Source organism: Cyprinus carpio, chromosome A16, assembly GCF_018340385.1.
Source record: "Cyprinus carpio isolate SPL01 chromosome A16, ASM1834038v1, whole genome shotgun sequence".
NCBI lineage: Eukaryota > Metazoa > Chordata > Actinopteri > Cypriniformes > Cyprinidae > Cyprinus > Cyprinus carpio.
Window position 1 is genome coordinate 11,089,958 of NC_056587.1, and position 26,195 is coordinate 11,116,152.

General features: G+C 35.8%; 1 protein-coding gene across 1 annotated transcript in view; it reads left to right on the plus strand.

The window, feature by feature from the left end:
* Positions 1–2,914: 2,914 nt before the first annotated feature.
* Positions 2,915–26,195, plus strand: part of LOC109106543 (G patch domain-containing protein 8-like) — a 78,727-nt gene continuing 55,446 nt past the window's right edge. Inside the window, exon 1 of the mRNA XM_042772615.1 lies at positions 2,915–3,640. Coding sequence (XP_042628549.1) covers positions 3,527–3,640 — 114 coding nt within the window. The 5' untranslated portion in view covers positions 2,915–3,526. The remainder of the gene's footprint in view (positions 3,641–26,195) is intronic.

Here is a 26,195-nt window from a genome sequence, read left to right on the forward strand (position 1 = left end):
TTGCTGAATATTTCATTTCTCTTAGTCTACACTGGCTGAGAAAGTTCCAGTCATTGCTTCAGTATGTTTAAATCCAAATATACGATTTGTGACCCTTAGAATGCATGCTTTATGTGTGTGTATGTGTGTGTTTGTGTGTTTATGTGTCTGTATGTGCATGTTTAATTGCAATTGTGTTACGACATGCCAGTCTCCTTTTTGCCTCACAGTAAGAAACTCACAAAGCAACTGGAGGAAGGTTGTAAAATGGACCAAAAAAGTCTGTTTAATATTTCATAATTTCATCAGGATATATGAAAAAGAGAGAGAGAGAGACAGGAAAAAGAGAGCAGATAGAGTGAAGGGGTTGAATGAGAGTGAGAGAATAGGAGACGAGAACCCAGCTGGGGGCAAAACTTACAAAGATTAGACATCCAGTAACTCATGAATACAATTCAAAGAGCCTTTTTCTTTTAAAAGACAGACAAGTCTTTGCTTCATAATGATTGCATGGGCATCTTTTCATAATGGGAAATTGGTATTTGGTATATCTTCTTTTTGAAATGTACACAAAATAATTACCCTGTACCCTGGAGATAATGGCACATCAGCAGTTCAGACTGCTACTGAAGCACACAGTAACTTCAGTGACTCCTGTGCATTATGATAACACATTTGTGTTGTTTAATTGAAAAAAGGTAGTTTAACTTGTACACAGTTAGAGAGCGGGTGAGAGAAAAACAGTGTTGCATTTACATTTAAAGTGTTTAGCAGATGCTCTTATCCATAGCGACTAGTGAAGTTCACATATGTGACTGTTTTGATCAACAGATGGCAATTTGTAATTTACAATGTAGTCTGCTAGGAAAATAAGGACTTCCTGTGCGAATACAAACAAGTACTAACTAGTACATTTAAACCTTATACAGATACAATAAAAGCTAATTTGAATAAGCCAATGTAAGATTTCCTTACTTGGGTAATACATGTATTGTTGAATGAGAGAGTCTTGAGCCTGCATGTTGAAAAAAATCACCTTCACAAAAGCTCATTAAGATCGATTGAACCAATTAGCCTTGCCTGGCACAATATAGTCTATTGAAGTCAAGACGTGCTGACTTGCATCTATATTCCAGACCTCCTGCCAAAAAAAAAAAAAGAAAAAAAAAGAAAAGGTGTTTCTTTCATTACCCTTAAGTACAATGAATTGTTACAGGATCCCTCTCTTGTCCTGAGGAGTTTCTCTGGTTTCAGCACCAGAGTCAGTGAACAGCGCCAGTTAGTGCTCCCTGCAGCCAGCATTACACGTCTTATTACTTTTTCAATGGTTTTAAATTACTTTAATTTGCTACTGTAGCATATCTGAAAGAGTGTATTCATTTTAAATGGCCATTTATTGTAGTGCAGTTGCTAATTGTGTGCTGAGTAGGCCTATACCAGAGTTTTGGCCAAAGAAACCTAAAAATGTGCTTCCTTTGTCTAAATCGACAGTTTTTATTGAAATCAAAATGAGTACTTTTTTTTTTTAAATAAGTACTTAGTAGCTCCAATAGCAAAAGAAAAAAAAAAATCCATGATAGCATTTCCATAACCTTACAAAAGAGCAGAAAATATAGAGAGACTGGTCGGAAGAAGATGTCAAATTTGCTGTCACTCCCTCAGTCTTTGTATTAGTAACATCTATGCAGCAGCATTCACTATATACATTAAGGTAATATAACACAAAGTATAGTGTTATAAATGTACATTAATGAAAAAATTAATGAAAAATCTAAATGCTAGATTTACGATGTTAACAGGTCATCTCAAGTGGTCCTTTTAGCACAGTACCATCAACTATATTTAATGTTTAAATAAACCCAAACGTTCTATGATATATTCTATAAAATAATTGAAGTGATAACGTGACAACAAGCAAATGAAGCTTTGTGCAATATTAATCGAACAGAGAGTTGTGTCAAGCGGATGACATAGGATGTAGGACGTAGGCCTAGCGTAAGCTCTGATGAAGTCTTGATGCTAGTCTTGCGAGAAACAAGTTTTGTTTACAGCAAAGGAAAACCAGTGTCCTCTTGACATATATCGAAATCCTCCCACATCACTTAGTCGTGGCCAGTGTTTTGTTTTGCTCTCTCCTCTGTGCTTCCACGTTCGTCACTTCCGCGTTTTGTCACTGCGTTTGCCTACGTCCTACGTCATCCGCTGGAACGCCAGTCTCTTGTGAACACACGTACGACAGTTAGTGGAAGCTAGAGATTAAGGTTTATAAAGTTGTAAATATGGATATTTTTCTTACACAAACACATTGCTTTGCTTCAGAAGGACTTTATTAACCCCCTGGAGCCATGTGGACTTCTTATAGAAGGGTGCAATTTTTGGACCATCCACTCACATTATAAAGTATGGATTAGCCTGGACATTATTTAATATAACTCTGATTGTATTCGTCTGAAAGAAGAATGTCATATACACCTAGGATGGCTTGAGAGTGACTAAATCATGGGGTAATTTTCATTTTTGGGTGAACTATCCCTTTAATCATGCAGTGTATATTATATGTAAGTTAACAGTTACACAGTTAACACAGACGAACTAACCAGATAGATAGATAGATAGATAGACAGAAAGACAGACAGACAGACAGACAGACAGACAGATAGATAGATAGATAGATAGATAGATAGATAGATAGATAGATAGATAGATAGATAGATAGATAGATAGATAGATAGATAGATAGAAAAAGGCTTACGTGCGTGCGAAGGGGTTTTCTTAACACACTGATTGCATTGCGGCGCCAAAAACTACCCACGTTCCGATGGAAGCTTTATTACTCTCCCTCAAATCCCTCCTTAGCAGAGAGAGAGAGAGTGAGTGAGTGTGAGAGAGAGAGAGAGAGAGAGAGAGAGAGAGACTCTGCTTTAGACTCATTTGGACTCAGCTCAGATCGCGGATCGTTTCTGCGAAGGGAAAGAGCATCTGCAATCGGACATCCAGCAAATTCATGCGAGAGTTGACCGGTCAGTTGAAGACATGCGTTCACTGGTTTGAAATCACGCGAGCTAAGACATTACTCAGATTAAAAAGTACCACAGTACTGAATTAGCACTGGAAGGTGTATTTTCACATCACTCTACTGACGTGACTTTTTGGAGGGTGTTTGAGGAGGACATGACCTCAGTTGAAATGTGTCTTGTCTTGGATATAAACAATGAACGCTTGAGTCTGTGGAACTGAACAATCCTGACAACTCCAGAGCAACATCCAGTAACGACGTCTGGGCTGGAGAGCAGGTGCTTGTCTCTTCTTAAAGAGAAAAACAGACAGAGGATGTGACAGAAATATGGGACAGTGTTTCCGATTTGCAATCACAGCAGATTCGTATTTTATCTGCGTGTCCTTGTAACGCCGTCCAGTACTGACTGAAGCGATCGGACCAGCGCACAGAGACGTACTTCCACTCGGTGTAACTCCTGCAAGATCACCTCCAAAGTAACTTGCACGCCTGGTCGTCCCTGGAGCCCGCTCATGGGTGCCGCTGGACCGGATGGCGTGCTACTACCTTGTGATCAGCTCCACGCACCTCAGCAATGGACACTACCGGAGCATCAAAGGAGTTTTCCGGGGTCCGCTCTGCAAAAGCACCGGAGGCGAATCACCGGTAATACTATACTCAATCGTCGTTTTTGTTTATTAAAGACATCACCACGATGTGCTATTAGGATCTCATTAAACACGTTTTGTTGGTTTGGATTGGTTTTGTGTTTTAGTTATCTTAGTTAAAGTATGTTTATAAAGCGCATGTGACAGCAAAATCTGGACATACTTTTTTTTTGATGACAATAGGCTACTAACCTACTAACGTACCTTTGAATGAAATGTAAACAGCAGAAGATTTAATAAGCAAACTCGTGCCATCAACGTGACCTACAATTGTAATTTGCATTAGACAGTGAAATCCTAAAAGCATTTTGTTTTATGTAGTAGGGATGAGGGATGTTATGCAATGTGTAAGGCATCACTGCATAGCCTATATCTCAGATGATGTCAGTCCATGAGGCATTTGTGACTTTATTTGTGCTGTGATCACAGACCCCTGACGCTCTCCTAACAGAGACTGATGGCAGGTCTTGTTCTGTTGGGCTCAGACTACTGAGCTATATGTTAAACTTTGACCTCAAGCACTATTCTGGTACTATCCCACCTATGGATCTCACAACGGCATGTTTAAAAGCTTCAGCAACGGAATGGGAAATTCCCTGATGGTCCTTACCATCCTAAAACAGATCTAACTTTATTTCCTGAAATGTCTGTCATAATCGTGGTCGTGCTGTTATTACTTGATCACAAGCTACAAGTGAATCCATGTCCCATACTCTGTTTTCACTTAGAAATTGCACAAATAATTACAAAGAAATGGCAAGTAACACATTGAATTAAACATGACATTTTGACATGAAGTAGGAAAACTAAAATTGTATTTTAATTTTTTTTGCTAAACATACTCCAAAAATCTTTTTATTTACATAATTAAAAAAAAAAAAAAAAAACTACAGGGTATACTGATTTTTTTTTTGTTGTTGTAAGATTTACATTGAAACAATTTTCACTTTGAAATTGCTAGTAAATTTCACAAATAATTACAAAGGCAAATAGCATGCAACACATTTATTTTAACATAACATAGACTAAAATTTTATTTTCTTGTAAACATACTCCAGTAATATATATTCATCTTATTTCCATAGCGACGCTGAATTATTTGATATATACATATAATCATGTATGTATGTATGTATTTATTTATTTATTTATTTTTATTTTTTTTTTGGTTGGGCAATCAGGTGAGACAAAGGACCCATGACCTTAAAGTATCCAGATAGAAATTTGTTGCCCATTCTCAATGGGAAAGTGCCCAAGCCACATTGCTCAAAAAGTTGCCCCATGTATCATCACCTTAATTCTTTGGAGGGGCGTCATTGGCCTCTTCTGCTGATGATATTGTAGTTGTTTTTAGTCAGCATATTGTATGACTTTAAAGTTTCCATTTGTTGTTTAGTTTCAAACACAGTATGCAGCAAACCAGAAATTATATGAGATAAATTAAGGACATAACAGGACATGTTTAGTGCTTCTACAGAGCAGATAGAAACAAAAGATGAGAGCAGGGTGAGAGAAAACATTTTTGTCTTGTCCTGGCAGTTTCAACTGCCAATGCCATTTCAGCCGGCATTATAATCCATTCCATTCACATGCTTAATTGAGGCTGTGCTCAGTGTGCTGGTGTATGTCCCTAAACTTTGTGTCTGATCCAGGCCTTTTCCTGTTAGGAAAATTATGTATGCGAATGAAGACTTGTACACAATCAAAGACCAGCATAAGTAGGCCCAATCAAATTGAGACTTGTACCTGTTGTACCTTGTAACTTGAGAGAGAGAAGTGTGTGTGTGTGTGTGTGTGTGTTTTTCATTTGGACTGCCCTACAGGATGGGCAGACAGGGCTGGCTGATTGGAAAGAAGCTGGGTTCAGTGCTGATGGTTTTGATGGGTAATTTCAGAGCAGCTGTTGTGAAGGATGTGTTTGCTCCAGCTTAAATCAGAGTGCCATGTTCACTCTAACTCAAAGCATGAGGAGGACACGCACACACTCTCATGCAGGCACATATTCATATGCACACAGACTGCAGAATGACATGCTCGGGTTTCTCAGCTGCTCTGACTGACAGCCTCTGATGTCTTACATCACATGCACATTAATAATCATTTGCATATGTTGCAGTGATGTGCTCCTAAAATGTCAGATATGCAATTAATCATTTAAGCTTTGCTAAATGTCTATAACATAATAATCCCGTCACTATGCAAAATTAAGGGTACTTTGTGTAAAAAGATTAGGAGATGTGAAGGCCAAAAGAAGGCTGTGGGAACTGTATTTATTTATGGAGGAAGAAACATTGGTGGTGATTCAAAAAATGCTCCAGTTGTTCTCTAGCACAGCACTAGAGGGCACCTCACTGGTGCATAGGTGTCAGGTTTTTGTTCAAGGTTCAATGTTGGATGCAATAAAGAAAATGCGCCAGTTCATGAGTCTTGAAATTCATTTTTAAAATTGTGTTTTCTGGGGTGCACTTATAATCTTAGGATGTATTATTTTAATACAAAATGGTCATAATTTTGATTATAAATGATCATTTTCTATCATAAATTTTGTCCTCTGATTTGATCGCTCCATTAGAAGGGGCATGTCTTCTGTGAGACTTCAATATAAATGCCCACTGCTATGACTGGCTAACATCTTTGAATATGAAATGAGCATCACAGGTGGAACGCTCTTGGAAGTTTTTGTTGCATTGTTACTATAACAGCTGCCAATATCAACTAACTGTGAAAAATGTTAATTATATCCTTATTCTTAGGACTACTCCCATTGCATCAAAGGTTGCAGTGCTGCACTGTAGCCGAACACAGTCATGTCTACAGAGCACAATGCAATGATCTCCTTATTGCAATGTGATTTCTGCAGTCTCATCAATACTTTCATCTTAGCTCACTGTAAATTATTACTGATTTTAATGGGAATTTTGGAGAAAATCCAGACATCAAAACACTGAGACTGATGTCATGATTCTTCTGATTTCAAATCTGGGCGTTTTGGAAAGGTAGAAGGAATAAATCATATTTTAAACAGTTTTTTTTTTTTTTTTTTTTTTTTTTTTTATGCCTTCCACATATTCAGAAGTTTATAGTTTAGGGCATGGCACCTCTGGTCATCACAAAAATAATATTATTTTGTGTATTTGGTGTAATGAAATGTTTATGCGGTTTAAGGTTAAAAAAACATTACTGTTTCTCCACTATGCCCCGCCTTCAGAAATGCGTAAATTTTTACAAGGCTCATCGCTCTGAAAAGCGAGGTGTACTGTGATTGGACAGCTATCCAGCTTGTTGTGATTGGCTGAATGCCTCAAGCATGTGATGGAAATGTTGAGCCCCTTACCATACTATCATGTTGTGTGTCCTGGTGCGACAATTTGAATTTAAACTAACCTTGCCATGTAATAGACAGTAATAATAATATCATATTTGTCATACATATCAAATAATATAATTATGATATATAATTATATCTTATATATCATGCTATATCATACTTTAAGAGCCATTGACACAACCTTTGACTCATTTCTTGTTTGTTTGTTTTTGGTTGGTTGGTGACATTTTTGACTGTATGCCTCTAAAAATCTTAAAATGAATTTGGTTCAAAAATAAACACATGCTCATCATAGAAGAGATGTATTCATACAGTCATTGTATGTATGAATTTCACTTTTTATGTACTCTTTGACCCACTCAAAGGGGTTAATCCAAGTTCTCTCCCCCTAGACCAGCATACATGGCTATAAATGAGAGCTGTGCAGATTCTGTTCATAAAAACAGCAAAAACAGCTGAATCTTCCTGCGTTTTCCATGGCTTTGCCTTAAGACCAAAACTAAATCACACCAAATGTTCCCCATCATTGAGTCTCCTGTTTAACTCATTGGACTGGAATGTCTCAGTCTCAGTGAGGTGTCCCAGAGTACTTGGATCAGCTTTCCGCTACAGCAGTCAACACCTGTTCGGATGCCCTGTGGTTCACCCAGTATTATCAAGCTCATCTTATGGGGCTCCATCTCCGCTTTTTGTGGAGAGGCTCCAAACCAATCTTATGCTAAACTTGCTCAGTATCTGGGTTATTCCCTCTCACTCTGCTCATGACACTGTGTGGATGTTTGATGTTGAGCTGCAGCAGGGACCCGGTTTGCATTCCAAACTGCCATCTCCCAACACATTTTTAAAACATGTTTACCACTGAAGAGGCATATGTTGATAGCTCTGCCTGCAAGAGGGAGACACAAAAGCACAATTTATGTGCGGAGGCAATGAGTTTTAATTAGTTCTAAAACATTGCAGCTATTGCATTAGAGTGAAGGGACTTGTCTGTTTGTGTTGGCTGCTGCTGAGATAAAGAGACATTTCTTCATGGCTTTGTGTGCATTGAATATGTTAAAATATTTCTATTTATTTATTTGCCATTTTTCAGGGGGATCACCCAGTTTTTCTTTTTCTTTGCATTTATTTGAAATAGAAAAGCTTCTGTAACATAATATCTTTACTGTGTCTTTTGATTAATTTGCTGCAACCTTGCTGAGTAGAAGTATTATAATAATTTATTTAAAAAATATATGTTAATGGCCCCAAACTATTTAATGGTGGTGTATATTTTTTAACAAAAATGCTTCACTTATTTTAACCAATATTTGAACTTTTATCTAAAAAAATTAAAGTCATGTGGTGTGACCAAAATTCACCACAAAATTTTGTTTACTTGGTTACACCACATGAATGCTTTCTTGATCCAAAAATGCTTTTTTTTTTTTTTAAACGGGATGAATCCGACAAGAGTACAAAGAGTAATTTTCTGAGGAAAATAATTAAAAAAAAAAAATAAAAATAGCTTTTTCTTTCTCTTCAAATTTTTTTTTTTTTTTTGTGGACATAGATCATTGACCCATTAACTGTTCTTATATCATTGTACTATACTTTCTGCTATAGGTCTGAGCAATAATTCTACAATGGATCATAATGGCAAGATGTTAGCTGCAGCAGTCAGAATTTCATGTTTTATCTGACTAGTCAAATGACCTTTAATGACTCATGAGTGTTATGGTCAGGAAATGTCATGGTGATTTGAAAAAACACGGGCTACCTAATGTCTTCTTAGTTAACAAATATATTTCATAGCTATTATGTAGTAATGGATTATGGAGTTTGCCGTTCATGCTACTTGCATATTAGCTCTTAAATTCTTCTGAAACGCTGCCAGTCACCTTATGTAATGCCACTCTGTGCTTTCTTGTTTAGAGCTGCCAAAGAAACTGTTATCTGTGATGCCACAACTTGCATTTTTGACACAATACTAAATAAAGAAATTAATTAACAAAAACAAGCATGTGCTTCTAAGTCTTTTGGCCCTGTAGGGCTGTCATGTGGAAAGGCAGTTGTTCAAGTGCACCCTATAAACACACACTAATGAGCGAATTCTATAGTAGTGGTCAACCAATATTTTTTGACAACTGATGCCTATTTCTTAGAGAACAGGGTGGCTGATGGCCGATATAAAGCCTAGATAGATAGATAGATAGAATGTTTATTTTAATATTTGAGAAATTTGAAATAATTTGAAAATTAATAAAAAATAAATGTCAAATAAACATACTTTAGATAACAAATTAATACTAAAAACCCATAAAAAAAGGAATTACAAATAAAAAAATATGACAATGGGTAAAGAGATATAGTGCAGCATAGTTTTAAATCACATGTTGTGATGACAATGTTTGTCCACATTTAATTGGCATGGGCCAGCCATCACACAGACTACATGTGATCATGCAGGATACAAATGCACACTTCTCAAGAAGCATTTGCTGAATGCTGACAGTATGTGAGAAAGTATTATAACGTTTACCTTATTATAAAGTATTATAATGTTTAATGTTGGGTTTACCTTACCTTTATTGCTCAAGGACATCACTCAATATGCAATATTTACTCAGTTTACGAGCTTTGGTATCTTTTTTGGCATGTAATTATGTGGTTCCCTGTTACAGCATATATAATGTTGTAGTGCTGTGATATGGCTTGATAATAATTTGTGTTTCAAATGTTTAAATGTCAATTTGAAACTTTATTTGTTCTTTTTCTCTCTATTGCAAATGACTTACTAATGATTCCGGCCATTCTGGTAATAAGTGACTACTGCTGTACTTAGCTCAGCTCTTTTTGAGGAGGTTTAGTGATGTTGATGTGCTAATGGAGTGTAGCAGCCGGCTTTTAATATTCAGCCCCAGGCCCAGCCGCAGCCGTCCTCTGAGTTTGCCTGTCTGAAACTCTTTGTGTTGGGGTCCTGACGTTAACACGGCCAGAGAGCTCTAATCACACAGGAAGGCTAATGAATCACTCTCTCCTTTCGGCTTACAGTGCAGAAAAATACAAACAAAAGCATGCACACAAACACACAGACTTCGCTTAATACACACACATGGACCCTTCTTACTTAAACACATTTGTAGGTCATTTCTGCAGCGCTAATTTGCCTGATTAACTGATTAAATGCATTATGAGAGTCTAATTAATCAAAGAGGTCATCCTACATTCGCATACACTCAGCGGCACATTAAAGCGGTTACCTGTGCCTCCAGTCTTTTTGCTTTTAATCTGAAAGAAAAAAAAACAAACAAAAAAATACCCTGACATAGCATGGGAGGAAGTAACAATAGACAAGAATCCATTGTTTTCAAACCGTAGGCAGAATTGGATGTTCATTAATGGCCCTCACTTACTGTAATTATGCAATGAATTAAAAGAAAGGTGAGGTAGAAGATAGAATGAAATAGAGATAGAGTGCCTGAGGCTGACGCAGCTCAAAGTATCTCAGCCTCTCACTGTTTTAACAAGGTTGGTGAGAGGCAGAGAGAATGACAGAATGGGTCTTGCTAGGTACCGGCAAATACACAGTCTAAATGACTTGAGGATTTTCTAACATGTTTGAAAGCAATTTGTCCAGGCATTCAAAGGCCATTCTAATCAAGGGAAATGATTGTTAACAGCCTGTAAGTGTTTCTAAATAGGTCTAGAGGAGAGAGGGAGGGGAAGAGAGGAATGCACTCACATCTGTCTCTAAGGTGCCTTGTTCGCTCTCTGTCTCTTCAGGAAAATCTTTTCTAAGAATAATGGTTAATGATAAGCTTCATTTGAGGAATGAATGCAATGCTGATAAACAAGATAATCAAGAACATCATTTAAGTTATCTCAGTCCACTGATCCATCTCAGTCTGGCGGTGTCTGAAAGCCATATTTCAGATGCCATTTTTACATTTTGCCAACATTTTTCAGTCAAAAACTTTGTAGTCAAAAATTTTCAAAAATTGTAGTAATAATTAACAATGTCACTGTATTTTTGATCAAATAAATACAGCCTTTGTGAGCATAAGAGACTTTCATAAGCATAAAAAAATCTTACTGACCCCAAATTAAAAAAAAAAAAAAAAAAATCTTACTGACCCCAAATTTTGAATGGGATTTTAATTTTATTATTATTATTATTATTATTTATTATGTTATGTTTGAGGTTGTGTGTTCTTGTGTTGAGTAAAAATCTTTTCTAGGTGAAGTCGGGAGGCCGGTTACTACAGTAGTTGTAACAGTGAATTGCTACAGTGTGTCTGTTGTCATGGGGATAACATTGCCAGAGGTGAAGGTAGAAGTTGTGTGGTTCCCTTGATAGACCACATTTTTTTGTTGCATCAAATGATTGAAAAAGAATGAGAGAAGGAAAATGTGAGCACTTCTGTGGCTAGAGCTGGACTGTGTGTCAGGTTTGTGAGGTGAAGGTGAAGACTAAATGTCCCCAGGATTGTAAAACTTGAAATCACCACCATTGTGTGCCCCAGCGATATGTACGTTATGAAAAATGGATATTCATTTTTTTCTCACATTAATGAGATTTGCTAAAGATTGCATTTAGCAGTGTTCGTAAATTATTAGTGTTTTTAAAGATTAACCTTAAGTGAGCTTTACATAATGGCAGAGGTAATCGAAATGTAAAAATATGTGTGTTGCTGTTGTTGTGAATGTACAGTAAGACTATATGCATATGTACTGTATAAAACTGTATGAATGAAGTTGTTGTGGAGCTCTTATTTTGAGTACAAAGCTGAACAGAAACCATCCGTAGAGAGTACTAATTGAAGCCTGGATATTTTTTGGACAGGGTGTTCTGACATTTAGCCACACAGTAACCTGCTATAAACAAACTTCAAGAGAGAGGTTTTTATATGAGTTATGCTACCTGTCACTGTCAATACGGCTGCCGATGTACTCGATGAACTAGAAGATTTCTCCAGAGAGAGTCTCTGTGCGTGTGTGTGTGTGTGTGTGTGTGTGTGTGGATTTTAGTGGGCAATGAAAAAAAGTGAGGAGCTGAGGAATGCAGTCAGTGATGGTACAACAAGCAAGCTAATTTTAATTCGGCTGATAAGGCTGCAACGGGGTAAATTTAATACAGCAGAAACAAAATAATAATGGCAGTTTGAGAGTGGAGGGAGACTCATTCTCTGTGTTTTTTAGTATCCAAATCAGTAGAATGAGAGCCGACGCTGCTTAATAACAGAATTATTCATGCTTTTCCTTTCCTCTTCCTTCTTGCAGACATTAAAATAAACTATACTTCAATTTACTGGGCCAATCCCAAACATTCCCTGCTCCAGCAGAAAGCTTTGTCTCCCTGGACATTACTTCACAGCAGCTGTTTTCATGCACACGTTTCTGAGGAAACCCGTTTACCTCAGAAGATATTGCAGTGGTTATTAGTAGATGTAGGGAACAGTAATTGCATTGTCACAGCAAGCACCAAAAAACCATACAGGCTCACTAATAATCAGTTTATCTACTGTATCAATCACCTTAGCTCTCCACTGCTATCCATTAAGCATCTTGATTAACTGTGCTTGGTAATTTATTAGTAGGTGGGTACAAGTCTGGTTACAAAATTAATTGTTGACAAGAACCAAATGTGAGTTAAAATTGGCTTTCACAAGTAAATAAAATATAATGACTTGCCAGTTGGCTGGTAGCCTTATAGGGGAATAAACAGCTAAATATTGTCATAGTGACATAACAAATCATGCAAATACAGTTTTATGGAAAATATTTATTGCTGGTAAATTTTCACAACTTCTTTGAATTAAAATCTGCTAAAAGTGAAAGTTTGTTGATTTGGATTAATATTAATTAAAATATATGGGTCAGGTGAAAAGGGGTTTTCAAGCATCAAAACAGTAAAAGTGTAATACATCTTTATTTTTTCCCCCAGTACATTAAAATGTTTAATTTGAATTTTTCCAATATTTTAATAAGTACAGGTCAGAAGTATATCTTAAGTAAGTATATCTTAACTCTATAAATATCTATTAAAAATAAATAATATATTTTTGTAAATTTAATTTGATGCAGACACCAAAATGGGATGTTACATCTAATATGTGCATATGTGTGTATGTGTATATATTTATTTCTTTATTTTATTTATTAAATAGAGTGAGCAAACTCTCCTGATATCATGTAGCTAGATGAGAGTCTATTGATCTAATCAAAACACACTTAAGCGCTCTCTTAGGAAATCTCCTCTTTGTGTTAATTGCATAAGTGAACAGAGTTGCCCTCAAATGAACTGCACTCACACACAAACACACACACACACACACACACACACACACACACACACACACACACACACACACGCACACACACTTGCAGTGTACAAAAGTTTCAACAGTAGCTTCAATGTGTGCAGCCTGTTTGTTGATTATAAACTATATGATTAGAAATGCTGCTCATTACCCACTTCACACTGTGTTATTAAGCTGCTTCATTCATCATAACTTGGATTTATGATCTCCTGCAGAGATTGAATGGACGACTGCAGTTTTTATACAGCTGGTCTGTTTGCTGTACTCAACACTCTTAGCACTCTTATTCCTTTCCTTTCTCAGAGAGGAATGAAGGAATACTGATGAAAAGCTTATTGTGTTTGTGTGTGTGTCTTTGTGGGTGGGATGGCCTTAATCACAATCCTGGCTGATCAACTTGATGAATAAATAATTCTATTAAAACATACAAAGGTAAACACAGGTAATTAATTTCTTTGGCCTCTTATTGACCCCTTTCTAATCCTTTATCCCACTTGCACCCCCCTTACAAAACACTCACGAACACACTAGCCTCACAGGCTGTGCTGTAGCTTTCAATAACATCTGTAATTATGCCATGTGATGTGTGGTAAACACGTGTAGTGACAGTGACATGGGCGTCTGACAGTTTGTGACTTTGTAATTATTACTTTTGCAGTATAATTATGTTTATCAGTATCAGAGTAGTAATTAAGTGAAGTGAACTGTAAAAAACATTTGTAGATCATATGCTTCTACTATGTATGTAAATATTGTTTTAACTCTTTAAATTAATGTCAGATTTAACAATTAGCTTGTTTGAATTTGTCAAACTAAATTAAATATTTAAATATGTAAATTTAGATATTAATTCAATATTTAATATAATATTTTAGAAAACTGCTACAGTAAAGTCAATAACAATACAAAAGATACTTAATTTTATTCTCTTTTACAATATACTTGATATTTTTCTCATACATTATAAATATATTTTATCTTAGGCTTCAAAAAGTTTAAAAACCACTTCTTAAATGTGCAATACAGCATTTCGGATTTAATTAATATGTGCATCAGTGAATATAGATTGAGCAATACCTTATCAGAGTGTTTTTGTTAACAGTAGTTTGCGAGACCCAGATTAACTAAGCTAATATGAGTTTGCTGTAAGTATGAGCTCATTTCAACTAGCAGCAGTTCCTAAATGGAGCCAATATTCATATGCTTCCTGATATATTTTTATCCTCATAACTTATTTAATTATGATGTTGTTTTGTTACGTTGCTGTTTCCCTCTGGCTTTCATTTGGCAGTATAATACATTAGCAGTTTGCAGCAATAAGAGAATGACTCAGTTTTTTCCATGCTGACTCGAAGGCATCCACTGGACCACAATGCACTGCTTCGGGCATAGTTAAACTCATGGGGTCAAGGTTACAGTGACAGCGGGATCCTGGAGGGTGTGATATCCTCTCTTTGCATGTTTGTGTTTGTCTGTTTTTTTATATTCAGTTCTGTCCTCATTTCCAAGTCAGTTTAATTATTTATTTACATTCATCTATATTTTTGGACTGAGGTCAGTCGACAAGGGCAAGCAGAAAGTGGCAGCGTCTGACCATGAGAATAAACAGTGGTCTGTTTAGGATGCGAACACCTGTGGAAACCCTTCTGAATGGAATCAGGAAGCAAACAGGAAACAGTGTATGTTTTGTTTTGACATGTGCATGTATTTTTTGTGTCTGTTGACATGGAACATGCTTGAAGTAAGAAGGTCGAAAGAGTTGCTGTCTTCTGTGCTCCACAGAAATCTCCAGAAGAAGTTTGTAATGTATCTGAATGGCATTTGGGCTTTGGGGCAATTGATTTTCTCTTGTTTACAGCCTTGAATGGATTTAGGTGACATCCTGTTTGTGCAAGTGTCTTATGCTTAAAAGTGAATAGGTTCTTGTGTTTGGTTGTGCGTGTCTGGGTTCTTTGATCTGAACATCATGAATAACAAAAATAATGAGGCAAAAGAATTCTTATGTGGACAGAAGCCAACTCTTGACAATCTGCCAGACTCACTGCTTTGATAGTATATGTGTACAAAATATTTTAACCCTTTACACATCTACAGGTAAAGGTACTGAAACACTAAGCCATGACTATTTAACCTTGTGGGCCAGATTTACTAAACAAGGCAGATGAGACTGCAATCCCATAAAAGCACCAATGGGAGTGGAAAGTTATGTGGCTGATTTACGGACAATGCGCAAACACAGGTGCAGCTATCTCATTTACATAATGACCAACGCAATCTACCAAGAGCAACGCAATTTGGCATAGGGTCAAAAAAAGCAGAGCCAGTGGTAATCAGGTGAGTGTAATACAGGCACAAAATGGGTTAAGAGATGCTTTTTTGGGGGGTGTAAAATAATTGCGCAAATACCAGTAAACTGACTACCGCGAACTTTAGCACATCACATTGCATTATTTATTTAAATACTCTGCTCCCATAAACTTTGTGTGGAAAACTCTTTTTCTTTGCTCATTTTTACCGCATCTTGACAGTAGTTTTTTTTTTAATGCCAAAAGATCATGGTTTGTGCAACAAGTTAGTCAATCTGGCCCTATGATGGCAAATAAACCTAGTATATGTATTTATGTGCTCCTGTAGCTCAAGTGGTAGAGCATTGCTTTACGAAGCGCAAGGTTGGGGGTTCGATTCCCCGGGAACACATGATAGATAAAAACTGATAGCCTGAATGCACTGTAAGTCGCTTTGGATAAAAGCGTCTGCTAAATGAATCAATTTAATTTAATTTTTAATTTAATTTTTAATTTAATGTATTTTTATATATGCAGACTGCTCTATCATTAGAAAAATCTATTTAATTTAATAAAAAAAATATTTTCACTATAATAATGCATTTTATTATAATAGAATAGAATAAACGGCACTCTCAGTGGGCACATAAATTTCCCTTGTGGCTCCAGTCCACTTCTGTAATGTGGTTGCTATTTTCATGTATGTTTAATCCATTTAAATGCATTTCATTTAATTATTAAAATTTATGAATACCTCTGAGAGTTAAGTTTTTATTGATTAACTTACTTTAGTGAGAAAAGTGCTTTAGGCAGGACATCAATTTATAATCAGATATACTCTTGCATGTGTGTATACATCTCTTTTGGTATGTGAGTGGGAGAGTCTGAGCATTTATGCACGTTAGAGAATCTTTAGGACTCTCTAGTCTAATGAGTGTGAGTGTCATGCCTTTTTTTGTCTGTGTTTGTGTTGATTGGATCTCTTCATGTGGATGTGTGTCGTTTTGTGCACATTTCTTCCCTCTGATGAGCTATTCAGTTACCCACAATACACTCATCAGGCTCACACAGATAAACCCAAACACAGTCATTACAACCAAATGTGAGGGATTGAATGTGTGCGTGTAGACCAGCTGCTTTCTGTTTTTAAGTTTTTAAGGCACAGCAGGAGAGGTCCAGCTTTCCTGTACTCAAACTGCCTTTGGCAAAATCACTCCATCTCCGGAAAAACAGTAAAATCCACTCCCAGCCCTGGCTTTCAGTCTGAGACACACAAACATGCACCAGTATATTAGTTCAAGGTAGCAGCAGTGGGAATTCAATCTGAAACAGCATAAAATAGCATTTTTGGTGAAACTACCCATAATGCATCAGTGCCTCAGTAATTTAGTAAGTTTCTGTGCTGTTCTATATATGCACCACTTTCTCATTAAGATAAATAACTTGGCAAGAAAAAACCTCAGCCACCATCCAGACATTTGGGTTTAAAATAATTATTTCCCTCACACATTTGGCCATATTTGCGAAACACGAGCTGAACAAATTTTTGTAAATCCATTCTGTGTAAATTGTCCCATTGAACTGAACGCATCAATTTACATAAGACTATTTTTCAATGGGTTTACACACATTCATTCTACTTTTGTTACAAGAATAAGGCCTGTTTCACATCGCACTCACAAGCATTACATCAGCAAAGCTTAGTAACTGAAGCAGCAGGCTTACGTTGTGCTATCATACTAATAGCATTTCTGCTTTAAAGAAATAAATCGATTTAATATCAACAATCAGAAATGATAAAATGGCTAACAGGAGTTGCCTATTGAGAATTACCATAATCATCACATAATCTGATTTACATGAGGCGGGTGATCATATTTACATCCAAATTGTTATTAATCTACATGCAACCAAATCCAAATGACAAAGTGCAGGTTTGGGTTTAGCAGACTGATTAAATAGCCTGAATTCAGTCAGATTTACTGAATAAAATATGTAGTGTTTGTGCATCAAACATGACAGATAGTCTTATTTTTTGGGATGTCAGTATATTCAGATTTTTTATTTTAATTTGTTTATTTGTTGGTAACAGTATTGTGTGTGTGTGAGTGTGTCTGTGTACATATTATGTGAATGCATGTGTGCCTATAGATACCCAATACTGGAACCAATAAATTAATAAAAATGAATAAAACATATATGTACAGTATCAACTAGTATATAATTGTGAATTCCTCTTTTTCTATTTAGATACTTGCATATATTTTCTGAATTTCTAATATAATTAAATATATTTAGACGCTTTTATTATTTAGCTAAAACAATCATACACTAAAAATACTAATACAGTAAAACACCCTGCAGTTTTATGCCAAATTCAAAGTTTGAAGGTTTAACTCTTGCAAGTGAAGAAATTAATTCATAAGTATTGTAATTCATAATTACAATATAGTTATTATGAAATATTAATTTAATTAATATTACTATTTATTACTAGTTATTAATATTAATACTATGTACTATTTAAATTTGATGCTCTTAATGTGGCATAAAAGGTTGTACTAGTAAAAATGTTTATAGTGCATTTTCAGTCCAGTACATGATGTGTGGCAAAAATTGGCTCAGTGTTAAAACTCTACTTGCACCTACGCTTCTGCTCGCTCACTTTTGCAGTGTTAATATGACAGCTGAAATAAATACATACTGCTTTCATGAGAAAAAGAACCCATGGTTTGTATGTGTGTGTGTGTGTATATATATATATATATATATATGTATATATATATATATATATATACATATATATATATATATATATAATATGGTATTTTCTTGTTTTTTCTTTTGAGCCCCAACTTCGTGTATTTGCTTCAGTTAAACCAAGTTGCATTTTAAAGTGCATCAGAACTTTATAGTGAAATTTGTGAGTGTTTTCATATCATCCATCATTGATCCCTGTACAAATGAGGGGGAAGATTTCTGTTCGCACATCACTCTAAAGTATTGCACTTATAATCATTCTGGTGTGACTCTCTGCCCCCTCACATCCATTAGTAATGCCTGAGCATCCTGACTGATGAGGAGCTCTGTTCGTCAGGCCTGGGAATACTCCATCACGTAGGGTGGGCGGCTGCCATTACCATAGATTACACGCTCCTGTTCCCCTTAAGATTACCTATGTGTGTGTGTATGCATATGTGGAGGTGTTTGTATTCAGAGCTGTGGGTTTGTTTACTCATCAGCCCTCTGTGTGGATTCCATGCTGATGTTCTCTGCAAGGGAGATTGTGTCAATAATGTGGCTGCACTGTGCACCGAAAACGTGGCATTTTCCAAAACAGCTCATCCTACAAAACCGCTCTGACTCATCAGGGCAGGTGTCAGTAATATGATATCATTTGTACTGTAAAGTCACATCATGATGTGACTACTCGTCATCCGCCTCCCACGTTCATCTGTGGCCACATAATAACCAGGAAGACGGTAAAACCACCTGCTCTGACACATTCAGGCCTTGTGTATGACAAAATATTCACACAGAATGATTATATGTTATGTCACATTATAAGCAGTTTATGGCAGTCATTGATTCAAATCAGCATGAGATAAGAACGCAGGGCAGCACTAATTTGATATCATCAACATTGTTGTCACAGTCTCATTTCAAGGCTGTAATTTGAATTATCTGTCCAGTATTGCTGTCAGATAACTTCTAGTTGCGGTTTCTACTGCAGGGTACTCCATATGCCTGTCAAGCAATGAATTACTTGTGTTTGTGTGTGTGTGCGTGTGTGTGTGTGTGTGTGTGTGTGTGTGTGTGTGTGTGTGTGTGTGTGTGTGTGTGTGTGTGTGCATGTGTGTGTGGTTGTGTTTGAAATTTCTATTTGGCCTCATAAAATTTATTTATAAGGTAAAGTAAGGTAAATTCTGGTAACTTGTGATGTAAATCAATGATATCTCTGACTGTAACAGTATGTTAGACCACTTAAAAAATGCATGTTAATATCAGTTGTCCCTTTATATATTAAGCTTCATTGGGTTAATACAGATAAATGACTAATATTATAATTTTTATATTCTGTACTATTTGATCTAAGTAATCAAATAAACACTAATGTTTTAAATGCTGCAAGTTAATTTAGGAATCAGCTGTATAATCTACAGTATGAAAAATAGATGTTTATTTTGAGATTCACTACGAACTTTATTTAAGTGTTGTTAAATTATTAGCATTTGCAAAGATGAATTCTAAGTTATTTAAAGTTAAGATTCATTTTAAATGAAGAACCTGCTGTTCACTTTTCATTTGGCTTTGCTGAGTGAACTTACAAAGAGTTTTGCAATGTTCCTTTCCTCTTGGCACATGCTCATTAGATTCAGCATCTCCACCGTTACACAGCAAATATAGATTTGTGTGCTTAATTTAAGAGGTTGACTCAGCAGAATAATTATAATGATATATATAACCCAGCCTGGTCTCATTGTTCATACGTAGGTATTAGTATGTAACGTTTGCAAGAACAAAACATAAATTTTTGTATGTTTTGATTGATGCTAAAATTACAACGTTTAAAACTTAAAATTGCTATGTGTTTACAACTAAAAAACATAAAATATTTACAAATCTTTTATATCAAGATATTTGTACAGTGCATTTTTTTTTTCACTTTATTGATAAGCGAATTAGATTTTTAGATCCCTTAACCTAACCCCAAACCTAAACCTACCCATTTAGTGACAACAAAAAGATATAAAACGTAATTTACTTAAATATGCAGGGAAATTACCATTTTAGCAACAATATAGCAGCAAAAATATATATTTTTTAGTCGCTAATCCCACTCCTACCTCTAAACCTAACCATAAGTATTTCTTTAAAATATGTATAATATAAAGAAAAACATGACAGAGAGATAGGTGCAATCACAATTATTTATTTATTGCAAAAATGTCAAAAGCAGTACCAAAAGTAATCCAAATGATGATGCGTTGCATTCGCAATCCTCTCTGGCGGAATACAGTAGTTTTGTATGAGGTACAGAGCAGAATCTTAGTTGTTAGTCACTGAAAACATTATCTAGATTAATATCTGGATTCATTTGTAAGTCTGTAAATTTGTTTATGTGTAAATAATTTACATTTTAGGTGTCATCAATATAATCGGTATTGTATGTTTAAATGCTATAAATACGTCAGTATTATACATTTAGATGCTTTAAATATGTCAGTAATATACGTTTAGATGCTTTATATTAGTAATATACATTTAGGTGCTGTAAAACAGGCAGTATTGTACGTTTAGATGCTGTAAATACATCAGTATTGTACGTTTAGATGCTGTAAATACGTCAGTATTGTACATTTAGATGCTGTATACAATACGTCAGTATTGTAAGTTTAAATGCTGCAAATATGTCAGTATTGTACGTTTCAGTGTCTGTGCAAATGTAAGTAAATGTTTTGTAGAACCACATTTTACGTAAAATACATCCAAATTCTCATGAAATCACTTTGTATAGCCACTTATAAAGTAGCAAAATGAGTGTTGAAAGCCATTTCCTATATATACTTTATTTTAACCAACATGACTGCCTTATTTTTTTTAAACATTACATTTTTACAGTGTGAGTCGGCATAAATGTGTCTTCCCAACATTCACTAATCCTTTATACCTTCACCGTGCACTCATTTCCTCCAAGGGCACCAGATTCTAATTTGGTTTATATTCATTGGTCTTGTTTTAAAAATGTAAGAGCTGCCATAGTCATTTTGAAAGAGGAAAATGAAGGTGACAGTGTCAAGACACCAATTTAAAGTGAACAGCTGCACAAATAACGTGACGATGCAACAAAGTCACATGGCCTGAGGTTCCTTTAATAAATGCTTTGTTTACAGTTGATCACATCTTGCATTAGACTCATTGACTATGTAGAGGACATTATATTTACAGCTGCTTCTCTATAGTAGGTCGTTGTAATCTGTTGTACACCTGTGCTATATGCTTCTTTAAAAACCCTCTTGGTATTAACATTTGTTCAAGGATGAACTGATTTAGCTATTTCTTATTTTAATCAGAGAGATACAGAATCCTCAGACACTGCCTCATAAAATGTCTGTCAGTCAGGTGAGTTTATGAAGGGGAAACGCTGGTGAGGCAATTTATGATGGTGACATGCATAAAAGCACTGATGATGAAACAGAGTAACTAATCATCACGGTTGTGTGTGTGTGAGGGATGGTTGTGTGTGGATATGTGTGTCTGTGAATTTAGCTTTGGCTATTTAGGTGTGAGATTTGTAATTTATGTTGTTAGTGGGTGGTAAATAGATCTAAAAATGTTATGCTGTTTAAAATAGGTGTTCCAGTCATTACCAACCCCACATGGGATGCATATCACATGAGAATGGTCACGAGAGAATACTATGCACTATGCATATATGTATATTTGTGTGTGTTTGGAGGGGGGTATATATAGATGGATAGTATTCTCTCATGACCCCATCTGCATCCAACATATGATTGAGATGTGTGTGATGATGAGATGCAGATGGAACAACCATTTAATATTCACATTTATGCATTTGGCAGATGCTTTTATCTATAACAACCTGCGTTCAAGATGCAGAAGTGGCATTGACTGAGTGCCTGAAAACTGCTGGTTCAGTTTGCTAGCACTTGTATTAAGCAAGAGTCAGCACTCTTGTTTGAATTATAACCAAACACCAATTCTAACAGCCAAGATGAGGTTCACACTTTATTACAGATCTGTTGCCGGGATTTGACAAGCTGGTGCGAAACAGGCAAGTGCAGCCCTCAGATACACGGGTAATGGCGATGAAATGGTATTCAAATGATTTGTTTTGTTAAAAAGTAAATATTAGTAACATTGATAAAATTAAATGGTTTAAAATGGAAACATAGTTTTCCATCTATGAGATCCTTAAGTGTATAGTTTAATTGTGTGATTGTTGTTTAACCTAAAAAATGGTTTGTGCACCAAAAAGTTTGAGAACCACAGAAATTTCTGAAGTTCAACAAAGAACTTTTATTTAGCTATTTAAAAACCCAACTAGAGTATATTGATTCCAGAATGTTCTGTAGAACCTACAATGTAAATCAAGAACTTTACTTGTTCAAAGAACTATGAAGCAAAATGGGTTGATTAATAACCCACCAAAATGGTTTAATTTGTATTAGTTCATTTTTATGAGAATACTATATTATTTTTTTATCTTCATTGGTTAATACTTTAGGATTAACTTAAATCCTCACCATTTTTAAACTTCACTTTACACTATTGGATGAATGTAGTTCATAATATGCCTTATTATTATTATCATTATTATTATTATAGATGTGTACAGTTTTAAATATAAACTTGTTTAACAAAAGTTTAGAAATAAAATTAAAATTTAAAAGTATTTAAAGAGTTCATATGATGTTGCTAAAAATAACATTATTTTGTATATTTGGTGTAATGAAATGTATTTATGTGGTTTAAGGCTCAAAAAACACATTATTTTCCACATACTGTACATTATTGTTTCTACTCTATGCCCCGCCTTTCTGAAACAAAGCTCATCAGTCTGAAAAATGAGGTATGCTTTGTGCTTTGTGATTGGCCGAATGCCTCAAGCGTGTGACGGAAATGATACGCCCCTTGCCATAATGTGATGTGTGTCCTAGTCAGACCACAGGCATTGACCCATTGACATGGTCCCTACACAGTGTTCATTACTCCCTACTCCCTGAGCAGGGGAAATCTGTTGAAGTTTACCTCACTTCGGAACATTCACTCACAGATTTGCGTTGCGCAACGTCTTCACACAAAGACAAGTGAGACATCATATACCTCTGTAAATAAATAACATTACATACAACAAATAAATACAACTTAACCACTGATTTCTAATTGTGTCCTATTTTGGAAGGCCAAAGAAAGTATTTTCGCTTTCACAAAGAAACAGCGTCTCCACGACATGGCGCCGGTGACAATTGCGAGAAACAAAGGTTACGCCTTCTTTCTTTGCATGAACATTTGGGCAGCATTATGCAAATCTTCCCACATCGTGACGTAGACATGTGGGGGTGTGTTTAAACGAGCCGTTTTAGGAGGGCATGGACGGGTCTTAACTTTTATAAAGAATATCTCTTTGGGTTTGAGACTTTAGTCTTTCCAACTTTACAGATCTTTTTTATGTACCAAGAGCTTGTAACAGTCCGAAGAGAAAGGAAAACTTGAAATTGCATCATATGACCCCTTTAAAGAGTAATCAAACGGTCTCTGTTATACATGTTATCCATGGAGCTGATTCTCGTGATACAAAGCTTGCACTCTGTAACTAAACAGCCAGATTGTAGTAACACCTCTTCTGGGTTGTTACATCAGAGAGTGAGGAAGGGGTGCATTTTTTCAACTGTGAGACTGACCCAGCGACTGGGTAACACAAAAACTATCCAACACTGAAAAAATAACCCAAAAAATTACCCAGTACTGTAGTCACAAACCAGTATGTGGAAAAAATAATCCAGCAGTTTTTAGATGAGTATAGATGAGAATATTGCACTTTGTTGAAACTAACATGCTGCATAGAACCAATGAAAAACCTTTAATTATCCTGTGAGTGTAAGGTGCTCCTAAGCCGACAACATAAATAAGGAAGTGTGTACACATTTTTGTGTGTGTGTGTGTGTGTGTGTGTACTGTATATACTGAATGCCAGTTCAGTACATGCTTGTCAGTCCATATCAGTATGTATTTGTTGTTAGCGTGGGAGGACGATTTAAGTGCCCGGCATCATGCCAACTCTTGATGTTCTTTCACTGTCTGTCTCTCTCTCTCTCTCTCTCTCTCTCTCACATTCTCTCGTCCTCTCTCATGCTTTCCTTTCTATCTATCTATCTATCTATCTATCTATCTATCTATCTATCTATCTATCTATCTATCTATCTATCTATCTATCTATCTATCTATCTATCTATCTATCTATCTATCTATCTATCTATCTATCTATCTATCTATCTATCTATCTACTGTATCTATCTCTGTCTCTCTCTCTTTAATACATTTGTGATGTTTCCTTGGAGCTCAAAGGAGGAATTGACACCTTTGATGCATTAGCAGACAGAGCGCTCTGATGCCCCAGATGAAACTCTAAAAGCTTGAGGACGAGTCTGTGGTGTACGAGCACATTAACGGTACACAGGGGGCCCTGCTCTGCGTCATGCCTCATTCACAACTCTTTGACCTCACTAAACATGCAATTTCACCGGCCTCAGCATTGCTGTTTCTTTCTCTAATTCTGTGCATTAGACCAACAGCTGGTCTCAGCCCCACCGTTTCAAAACGTTCACTTGTAGGGGAGTGACTGACCAGAAATGACGCAGACCAACAAAAATGTAACTCTGTGCATAGTGCTAGAAAAAAAGTGTGTGTGTGTGTGTGTCTTCACACAGCTATGTGTGAGTGCAATTCTTTGTGGTTTTAAGAGGTGTGTGAGGTGATGAGGGAGGAAGCCTCAGACTGGAACGATTGAAAATTTCATAGCTACAAAAAGATGAGAAATGCAATATATACAGGCAGTGGCCCCTGACAGCCTTGCATACAGTATATTTATTTGATTAGTTTATTATTTTATTTTTTCACTTGTAGAGACTGTGGAGAGACAGAACATAAGCACAACTATGTAAGAAACATACACTACCATTCAAAAGTTTGGGGACAGTAAAAGCAATTTAATATAATTCATTTTTTATAGTAAATTTATACTTCTATTCAGCAATGACACATTAAATGGATCAAAAGTGACAGTAGTGACTTTTACATTGTTACAAAAAATATATTTAAAATCAATGCTGTTCTGTTGAACATTTTATAAAAGAATCCTGAGAAGAAAAAAAAAGATCACAGCTTCCACCAAAATACTGAACAGCACTTTTTTCAACCGTTCAATCATATTCAACACTGATAATTATAGGTAATGTTTATTGAGTGATGATTTCTGAAGGATCATGTGATACTGAAGACTGGAGTAATGGCTGCTGAAAATTCAACTTTGCCATCACAGGAATAAATTATATTTTACAATATATTAAAACTAAAAATAGCTATTTTAAAGTGTAATAATGGTTCATAATATTATTGTTTGTACTTTTTCCCAAATCTTTAAAAAATATTTGAAACATTTAAAAATCTTACCAACCCCAAACTTTAAAATGGTACTGTAAGTTTACTAAATGAGTTGTCAAATATATAACTATGCCTTGGGCGGCAGTTTTTATTCAGAAATATTTGACCACTAAGCACTACAATTGATCTCTATATTATTTGTTCATTTTTATTAAAAACATTTCTCCTCCGCTGTCATTGCAGAGTGAGCTGAGAGAGTGATTCAGGAGGGAAAGGTCATTAAGGTTTGATATTCTGAAAGCAACTTGAGCTTTAGTGCTTTGCTTCAGGGCTCTATGCTATTTTCCTTCAAGAGGATATCACACTCAAAGCAGGTACCAATTCATGTCATTAGAATTAAACCTGCCTATTCTAATTGTCAAGAAACTCTGAAAGGTTTTATTTCAGGTAGATGGGGTTTTACATTTGAAAGGGTTTGTCAGTCAAGTTCATTATGCTTTTTGAAACTTGGCA